Raw genomic sequence first — 10552 nt, forward strand, 5'->3', positions numbered from 1 at the left:
GTTTTAATTCAGTTCGCTCGCCCTCTTAAATTAAGATTAAATTAAGAAAATGTGCTACAAATATGTATTCCCAAAACTCCTATTTATTCCTAACACTTCTGTAAACATAAACTGCCTATATACGTCCCACTGCTGGGCACAGGCCTCCCCTCAATCAACCGGAGGGGGGTACACTTCTGTACTGATGTTTAAAATCAAATAAATCTCTTTCAGTTTGTTACAAGTTCACGCCTTATTCTAATATTATCTTGCGCAAGAGTCCCAGACAAGACGGCGGCCGTGCAAAACTATAGAAACCGAACTTTATTCTCATTACCTTTAGGTGTAAATTTGAATGTGTTAGTGTGTTATGACATCATTAGTGAAAAGTTCAAAGATAGTTTCTATTCCTGGATGCCCTGATCTACTGACTTTTGCCGACAACGTATTTCTCAATAAGACTTACGTGAGAAGATTGATCGGAAAGATTTTGTTGACAATAATAATTGCAACATTAAAACACCTTTTAAAAAGGTTTAAAATAGGTTAGGTATTCACAAATACAAGGTGTTAGTGACAACGTAGCGAATACTGAAGGGGATAATTCTATCAAGTGAAATTTTCCGTTGCAAAAGTATGGAAATAAAAGTAATTAAAAATTTCATGATTTTTCCGTCGGGAAATCCACTTAATATCAACTAAGGAGCATGGTCCGAATCATCCCCCTCAGTATTCGTTACGGTATCACTTACACCCATACTTACTTGTATGGCTATCTGTATGTACTTAGACGGGGTGTAAGTGACATCGTAACGAATACTGAGAGGGATGACATACTGACAGCTTATTATTCTGAGTTAATATCAAGTGGAATTTTCCATCGCATACACATAATTTGCTCAAAAATAATTTGCACAATAAATTACCTGATACTGTGCTATCTATTCCACTCAATAAATATATTTTGTAAATTGAATTCCAAGCTTCTATGCGGGACTTAGAGCGATTACAAAACAGAAAGCGTTATCAGCTTCTTCATAAAAACGTTGTAAAATCCGACAGAGCCCTTCGTATCCTTTCTATTAGGACCATTATGGCTGAATATCAAAATGTGTCAAGTTTGGTGGCGACTGTCATATATTTTTTTCGTGAAAAATTGGGGAAATTGGGAATTGAAAAATTCCTTTTTCATGTCGGAACCGAGGATCCTTTTGGATCTTTTTCATGTCGGAACCAAATTTTTCACGAAAAAATAATATGAAATTTCGCCACCAAACTTGAAATTTTGAGATTCACCCTTATAGGTGTCAAAAGTGGCTGCAAGTTGTCTTCCAGTTACTTATGGCTCTGCCGACCCCATTACGGATTACGAGCATGAGTTTAATGTATGTTGTTTAATAATAAATGGGCATGAACATTTGTAGACAGTTGCCAATAATGTGATGGCCATATTAAGACCCAGGTGTCCATTCAATCAGTTATAATTCTACATTACGACTGATCGGGATCGGGGTTTCATTCAATAATATATTAATAATATTAAGTACGTAAAAAAGCAGAAAAAATAAAATAAAAATGACGACATCTCCAGTTATTGAAATCGGTGAGTGTTTTGACGTTATTGTATTTTTTTTTAAATAAATGAGCAAAAAAACCATTATAAATGGCTTTGTACAAATTTTACGTGATGATAACCTATTTTCTCATTACTCGGGTAGGTATATAATTATTCAAAAATACAATGTAATGGCGGAGGTATATATAAAAATAATTGTTGCTTGATATTTGGATCAAATATGTGTAGAATTATGTTGCTACCTACTTATTTTTATTAACCTATTTGCTTTTACCTATTATTTTTAACTATTACCTATTGCTTCTAAGCTTATAAATAGGCCTGTGTCTTGGGGATCAGCGTTCGGCCAGGCAGAGATTGAACTGGTTGAGCTATTAGTTAGGGCAACACATCCTATGCAAAAGGTATCAATAATATAAAGATATATAAGGGGCCTGGGGGAGGCCTATGCCCAGCAGTGGGCGTCATACGGCTGATGGTGTGATATAAGGGGCTAGAAGACCAACTTTTAAATAATAAAAATTCTAGAAAATCTCAGAGGTGATAAAGAAATTTACGGTGGAAAAGCAGGTAGGATAATCATCCGTCGCAAGATGAACTATGTACCCACACACACCTCACAGAGCTTTCTGTTAGACCAATATAATGATAGGTGGTATGTTTTACATTCATATTTCACAGAATCATCTTATTTCTGCGACTATCAGGTTATTTCAGTTTGCAATGTCCTAATCGAACTAAGTAGATTCCACCGGGAATCGAACAGAGAATCTCCGGATCGTGAGCCCAACGCTCACCTACTGAACTAAGGAGGCTGTTAGCGCTTCTTATTGAAAAAAAGTTTCATCCATTTACGTAGGTCTCGCTATATCTTCTTATCGTGTGGGTTGTGAAGTGGAATACCAACCTCATCAACCCTGGTGTCAGGGTTATTATTGAGCCGCCAAAGGCCCCGGTATATAATCGTGCCAAAGTCAAAAGCATCTTAGATAAATATTGCATGTAAACATGTTTATCGAAGTACCCAGCAACGAAATATGATACTGGCGATGCACATAAAGTTATTCTGGCAGGAATTGCAGCTATTATGATGTTAAATAGGCCATTACGTTATCAGAAAGACAGGCATGTAAACACCGTGAGGCGCAAATTGATTTTTGTTTGTAGACATGACGCCATTTTGCACGTCACTAACCCATTCAAACTACGCAAGATGGCGTCAGAAACGAATGCGACTGAATTAAATTCATCCGGTATAATTTATTATCTGTTAACAACTTTTTCATACTGGCGTAATTGTTTACGAGAGTCCCCCAAAAAACACCCAAAAAAACTTCAACGGACAAAAGCTTTCAACGCGTAATGCCAAAGAATAAAACTCACAGTTCAATGGCAAAACACGTTGGCAATGGAAAAGCTATCGTGGTCAAGGCACGGGCCTCCAGAAATAAATGTTACATCCTCTCCAGAACAAGGGGAGAGTGCCAAATTTCCCTACCTTAACGCTTCAGTCAACACAGGAAACTCACGCCAAATGGTCAAGCGCGAAAAACGGTGTCACTGTGAAAAGTGCCAGTGTTCGTATTTTTAGAAAAAAATAAAATTTCCCGCCAGTTAAAAAATAAAGAAGAAACCAATTCCCGCCAATTAAAAGTTAAAAAAGTACTTTAACTTTTTAATTTTTCTGTGGCAGTGAAGTTAGACGACGACGACATGGAAGAATATCACGTGGTGACGCGTTTCGAAGACATCACAGAACAGGACGACAAGAACCTCGCTGGCGCCAAAAAGGAGCATAGGAACGACTTAACCGTCATCATCCCCGAAAACCCGTTTCCTGAAATCGAGGTGGACGCTTATCCGCCATTAAAATTCTCCTGGGTCATCCCAAAAAAACTGGCAGCTATGGCCTTTCCTCGAAATAAGGAGAATTTGAAGTTTTTAACTAACCAAGGTATCACAACTCTGGTAACACTGACGGCGGGGAAAAAACCTCCTGTGGACGACATCCCCAGGTTGAGGTGGACGGAGATACCCATTGAAGAGTTCGAACTACCCTCAATAGATCAAATTAAGACGTTCATTGACGTGTGTAAGCGAGCGGACAAGAATGGAGAGGTAAGTTTTAATTTTATAAATGACCTAAATAAACTGGTGTTTCTGTTGTAACGGTCCAGTGGTTGAGCATTGGGTTTACGATCCGGTCCAGGGTTCAAATCCCGGTGGAGACATATCACAAAAATCACTTTTATGAGCCCTGGTTTGGTTACGAGTGAGACGGGTGCTCACACCCAATTGTCCGAAAGTAAGGTGACCCGTGCTTCGGAAGGCACGTTAAGTCGTTGATCCCGGTGGCTTAAGTAAGTAGTAACTTACTGATGTAAGTAAGTAGTAGTTAATGAGCCATGTCAGGGGTCTTTGGCGACTCAATAATAACCCTGACACCATGGTTGATGAGGTTGGTAATTCACCTCACAACCCACACGAAAGAAGAAGAGTGGTTTATCAATTTATAGCTAAATATGAACATAAATCATCTCCCTAGCATTATCCCGTTTTTCACAAGGTCCGCTTACCTAACCTGAAGATTTGACAGGTCCGGTTTTTTACAGAAGCGACTGCCTATCGGACCTTCCAACCCGTGAAGGGAAAACCAGCCCAATACAGATGCATTTCTCGGGAATGTGGGTTTACTCACGATGTTTTCCTTCACCGTTTAGCACGTGCATAATTATTTCATATGATCCAAACATGAATTCGAAAACAAATTCGACAATCATTGGCTTAGGCCTGTATTGGATTCGAACCTGCGACCTCAAAGTGAGAGGCAAGCGTTCTGCCAACTGGGCTATCATGGCTCTAACATAAATAGCCTGCGTATATAAGTACGTCCTGCTCCCATTGCTGATTACAAAGACCCCTAAAATCATTCAACCAACAATGACGGACTTTCCAGACTTCATTCCCGAAAAAACAATATATATGGTGCTGTCGAAATGAAACGTGATAATTAACTATTTTCTCGGATACATAATTATTCAAAAATACAATGAAATGGCAGAAGCATACATAAAAAACAATTGTTGCTTGATATTTGGATCACATTATGTAGAATTATTCACATCATTTGCTTCTATGCTGTTCTGGGAGCAAATAAAAAACATAGAACACGTTCAGCTGCTTGTCTTCCCGGGCATGTCGTAAAAACCGACAGAGGGATTGCGTCCTCTAACATGATGGACTAATGTTATGGGCGATAGGCTGATCCCTTATCACCATAAGGTTCATCATATCCATCTTAGGACTTCGTATCAACAGTGGCTGCAAGTTGTCTTTGATTACTTGTGGCTCTGCCCACCCCATTTGGGATTACGGGCGTGAGTTTATGTATGTATGTATTATGTAGAATTACGTTGCTACGTATTTGCTTCTCTTTATTTTGACGGGAACGGGAACGGGACAGTTGCTTTCTTCATTGAATAATCTAAATAATTAATACGAAGTGGTGTTTTGTGGTTAATGATAGCATTAAGTTAGTCGGAAAACATTCGCGACAGTGTTATTATATCGGAATATTTAATCAACATAGTGTACCTATCTATTTTCGCTACGTGCCAACAAGCCGCTTCAGAACTCGAAAGTTTAGGCAGACTTTTGAGTTAATTCGTTTGGGGTTCGGAGTAGGAGTCTGCTCCGAGGGTGGGGGCTTAGATTTCATCGTTCATCGTCATCACCTTTCACCATTTCATTAATCATCAAGAAAAAAATACGTAAGACATGGCTGTATGGGCATAGTTCCCTTTGCCTTACCCTTCGGGGAAAACCAAAACAAAATAAAATAAATAATATCTATGAAATTAGAAGGTTGAACGAAGGAAAATCTGTACAGCGCCATCTATTTTGTTTTTGAGGAGCGTAGCCTGGAAGGCATTTGAAGTAAATCAAGCTTGTATTGGCGCGGGGTAGACATTGAGGATTCTTACCTAGTATTACAAATATACTTTATTGCACACAACATACAAAAGAAGTTTTACACACATGAACGAAATATACAGTAAAATCTGGCGGCCTTGGGCCAGACAATCGATGGCAAGAAAACTTTTATCACAATTTCGTGCGGGACAGTGCAAGATCTTCTATAAAATAAAATAAATATTTACAAAAAGCAGAAAGGTAATTTGTATAAAGAACGTGTGTTAATTATAATGAAGTGTGAATTGACTACTGACACTTATGGAATGAAAATATTATTTCAGAGTGAGGGTAATGATGTCGGAAATGATAATTACGAAAAACACCCACATGAGTTTCTAATTTTGCATCGAAGCAGTGATGTCCCAGGGAATATTCCCACTTTAGGAACGTTCCGTTAATAATGTATTTTTAATATATGTTAACGACCTCCGTGGTCCAGTTCGAAATGGTTGAGCGTTGGGCTCACGATCCGGAGACTCCGGATTCGTATCCCGGTGGGGACATATCACAAAAATAATTAAAATAATTTGTGATCCCTAGTTTGGTTAGAACATTACAGGCTGATCACTTGATTGTCCGAAAGTAAGATGATCTGTACTTCGGAAGGCACGTCAGTTTAAAGAGCTTTATTCTCATTTTTTTTTTCGGCACGTTAGCCCGTTGATCCCGGTTACTACTTACTGATGTAAGTATGTAGTCGTTACATGAGCCATGTCAGGGGCCTTTGGCGGCTCAGTAATAACCTTGACACCAGGATTGATGAGGTTGGTATTCCACTTCACAACCCACACGATAAGAAGAAGATTACTTATAATGTTTTAAGCAAAGAGTTTTTGTATTGTATTGTTAAAAAGGCGCAAAACTTATGTAAAAAGAGTTTTATTACCTAGCCTTTAAGTAGATGAGACCAGAGTACAAGAAAAAACCATTTAAAAAAAGTAAGAGTTTTTTTACAACGGGAATATTCTTGGGAACGTCACATCACTGAGCCCAAGGGCATTGGTTTACTTTTCCGGGGTTACGCCTTCAATCTGAACTTCCACGTTGGCAAACATTTCTACTCGTCTTCTGTCGAGTGAGGTGTGAGGTGGATTACCAACCTTAATGTTTGTCCTGTAATGTCTTGCAGGTGATGGGCATCCATTGCAGACAGGGCCGCAGCCGCTCGGGCGTGCTGCTGGCCTGCTACCTGGTCCACTTCCACCGGTTCCTGCCCGACCAGGCCGTCAACGTCATCCGGATGATCAGACCAGGTACGCACACACCTAACCAGGACATTGGCCCCGATTCCTGCAGACACCTTCTAATTTTACTCTAAGTTATTACCTGTCATTTTCTTATCCGCCTAAAAGGAAAGGGACGGATGATAGACAGCTCTTAATTTTAGAAAGAATGAGTAAATGAATAAATAACCCGGGCGAATCAAAAAGGTATCTCGCCGGTATGCAAACCGTTTGACGTGTGCTGTCAACTTAATTTTGTCGGGTTATTAGCCATCGCAAAATTTTTATAGGGTTGTTTAAGATTTCTGTTTAAAATTTACGTGTGTTCCATAAATTTTATGCTTGTCAATTACCTGTCCCTTCCCTTTCGGCGGATAAGAAAATGACAGATATAACTTAAAATAAAATTAGATGGTGTATACAGGAATTAGCACCATAATCACCTCATAGTGAAAACCACGTAAGCGCCATTTTGTGGTAAATCAAATTCGAATGTGATTTTCTTTAACAAACCCTCATTTTTTTTTTCAATTAATTTCAATAGGCTACTTGACAACCTAGTCAAATGAGATACTTTTTACGAAACGTCAAAACGAAAGTTTTCTTTGGAGTTTGTATGGGAATACTGTCCTGTGACGTCATCAATAAAAGCGGTCAAACTTCGCACTGATTGTTACTTAATTCATAAATAAAATTCGAAAATACGTCGAAAAGTAAAATGAGATTGATTTTTGATCGTCTTAGACTGGCTTCTATTTCTAGATTAACATTTTAAAATTTATCTTTGACCCAGTCAAATACCCAATTCGGGTAAAATTTCGAGACCAATTTTTTTTACGTGGATTGAAACTAGCTTGCATATTGCGAAGACTCGTTCTTGGTTCGAACTCGCGAAACTACGATCTAAGTCACAAATTCTCCGAACTGAGCTATCATGGATTTAAATTACAAGGATTTACTTTAAAAAATAATTTCTCTCATAAGCTCTGCTCTTTTTGTTTTTTCTCAATCTCCGTCTCGAGGAAATCAGGCGATTAATTACGAATAAGAGAATAAATACATCGGCTTGATGAAGATATAAATGAAAAAAAAAACCGCATGGACAGGAGGAGGACCAGGGGCCTGTTTAATAAAACTTACAATTGTAAATTACAACGACAATTTGGTGTTCATTACGTAGCTAATATGAAACTGCAAAATATTTGTGACCACACACTCCGCAATGTACATCAAATTGTCATTGTAATATACAATTGTAAGTTTTATTAAACAGGCCCCTGGTGGTGTGACGGTTACCACGCTCCTCCCAGCTTGACACGAGCTACGAGTTCAACAGATTCTATTCGACCAAGTTTTCACTTTGAGAGAGAAATTCCTTATGAAATGAAATGAAATGAAATTTATTGTCATAAAGCAAGCAACTACTTAAATAAAGCAAAAATATCTCTCTTTTTCAGGTTCCTGCGACTTCCCTGAGCATGAGGATGTAGTGGGCATGTATTTCCAGCATTTGTCTGAAGACAACCCACTGAAGTTCGGAGTAAGCGGTGAAGTTATGGAGGAGTTCGTCGAAGCGGCTAAAGAGTGTACGCAAAAGACTGCCGCTTAGGTTAAGAACTTAATATTAAACGAAAAGACTAGTCATTTTGTATGTTAATTTGAGGGTAGGTACAGGAATACTTAAAAGTAAAAGAGTTGAAGATGAATTATGATGGATATTAAGCATATGTTTTAAGTTTACGCGGTTATTATCATAATTAAAGCACATAATAACGGGTTCTTACCGCGTTTAAATGGGGATATGAGACTCCCGATATTTCGACACTGTTGCAAGTGCCATGCGTCCCCATTTAAACGCGGTAAGAACCCGTTATTATGTGCTTTAATTATATTAAGCATATCTTTAATTGAACTTACAAAAAAATTACACACATGATACCGACACATACGAGCTATGATATTTGCACACTTTTACACACAAATAAAAAACACTTTACATTATAGCAACCACAACGCACACAACAGCACAAAAATTTAGATACGCACACTGCATTTACGAAGTTAACTAACTCATGTACAAAATACAACAGCATAAAACCACAACATAAAACAATACAAAACAACTATATTACACAACAATTACACTTTACTGCAACACGACATTCTTTTGCACATTTTGACATTAGGTACATTACACATGTGATGATCTTCTATCGTTTAGGTTGTACCAACCTCATCAACCCTGGGGTCAGGGTTATTATTATTGAGAAGATGAATTATACCTACATACACATTTTATACGAACAGAACACACACACACACACACACACACACACACACACACACACACACACACACACACATAATACACTACACACAGATCATACACATACACTAAATATTCATACATTTTCAGCACAGGCGGCACGGGTCCATCAGAACCCCGATACCGACCCCGCCGGCGAGGTCGACGATTTCCCTCATTCAGCGCTTATCACTATCGACCTACTAGGGTCGATTAATTTTTTCAAATATTCTTCCTCTCAGACGACGCCCTGTGCCTAGGTTCGCGCCCAACTGGACCCTCAGGCCTGTTGTCTTAAACTTGTACCGGGTGAGAGCCCTCAGCGCTCCCCATTTGTCCGGCCAAGTAGTTAATGCCATCCGCGGCAAATCTTCAATAGGACTAGAATTACCACCAATAGACGCAGCGAATGCTATCTACGTGGATAAACATCGTACAGCTATTGGTCGAAGCCCTCGATATAATACGCGCCGCGGGCGCAGATCAAACAAACAAACACACACACACATTACATTATGCATACACAAACAAAATTCACACAACTCAAAACCACACGTAAGAAGAACACAAATCAAATGGCATAATAAAGTTAGTACCTATTCAAACCTAATTCAAACTCTAAATAATGGTGCTAATAATTCCTGTAAATACCATCTAATTTTATTTTAAGTTATATCTGTCATTTTCTTATCCGCCGAAAAGGAAAGGGACGGGTAATCGACAAGCATAAAATTTATGGAACACACGTCAATTTTATGCACAAATCTAAACCAACCATCTAAAAATTTTACATCCGTCAATAACCCGACACAGTTAAGTAGACAGCACGTCAAACGGATTGCATACCAGCGACGTACCTTTTGATTCGCCCGCGTTATTCATTCATTTACTCATTCTTCCTAAAATTAAGAGCTGTGAATCATCCGTCCCTTTCCTTTTTGACGGATATAACTTAAAATAAAATTAGGCGGTGTCTGCAGGAATCGGGGCCATTACCTCAAATTCAAATTGTAAGTACCTACGAAATATGTGAAAAAGTGATTGAATGGAATGAGAGATATTAAGCTTATTTAATGAACTTTGTTGTAAGTACCTGATAAGTAAACTAAAAATAAATAAATAAATAACGATGAATTCATGCGTTGTTTTACTGTCGACGAGTAGTGTATAACAGCCTCGGTCGTCCAGTGGTTGAGCGTTGGGCTCACGATCCGGAGGCCCCGGGTTCGAATCCCGGTGGGGACAATATCACAAAAATGTGATCCCTATGGTGGGAATGTACCCTAGTCTTATCTGCCTAAAGATTTTTTAGGTAATAAACCTCTTTTTATATAAGTTTTGTGACTTTTTACTGCCGGGAATTCCGGCCGGAAAGTAGTTAATGCCATCTGCGGCAAATCTACAATAAGTCACGTCAAAAAAAAACTGCCGGGAATGTTCAAGAAATGGGAACGGCACTTCAATGGACGATACTGCTCTGTTTTACTGTCAAAA

The 10552-nt window shown here is 38.7% G+C and overlaps 1 protein-coding gene across 1 annotated transcript; it reads left to right on the forward strand.

Moving 5' to 3' along the window:
* Positions 1 to 1512: 1512 nt before the first annotated feature.
* Positions 1513 to 8618, forward strand: LOC126376692 (dual specificity protein phosphatase 23-like). Its single transcript, XM_050024247.1, has 4 exons — positions 1513 to 1582; positions 3249 to 3673; positions 6660 to 6783; positions 8211 to 8618. The coding sequence occupies exons 1-4, from the start codon at positions 1555 to 1557 to the stop codon at positions 8360 to 8362; spliced, it is 729 nt and encodes a 242-aa protein (XP_049880204.1). The 5' UTR covers positions 1513 to 1554; the 3' UTR covers positions 8363 to 8618.
* Positions 8619 to 10552: the final 1934 nt, after the last annotated feature.

This window comes from Pectinophora gossypiella, chromosome 21 (genome assembly GCF_024362695.1).
Source record: "Pectinophora gossypiella chromosome 21, ilPecGoss1.1, whole genome shotgun sequence".
NCBI classification, from domain to species: Eukaryota; Metazoa; Arthropoda; class Insecta; order Lepidoptera; family Gelechiidae; genus Pectinophora; species Pectinophora gossypiella.

Bases quoted from the DNA above. Each gene is read 5' to 3' on its own strand.
- LOC126376692 (XM_050024247.1), top strand. From the start codon at position 1,555: ATGACGACATCTCCAGTTATTGAAATCG. The intron at 1,583-3,248 runs GTGAGTGTTTTG...TTTCTGTGGCAG, and splicing joins ATCTCCAGTTATTGAAATCG to TGAAGTTAGACGACGACGAC. The intron at 3,674-6,659 runs GTAAGTTTTAAT...AATGTCTTGCAG, and splicing joins GAGCGGACAAGAATGGAGAG to GTGATGGGCATCCATTGCAG.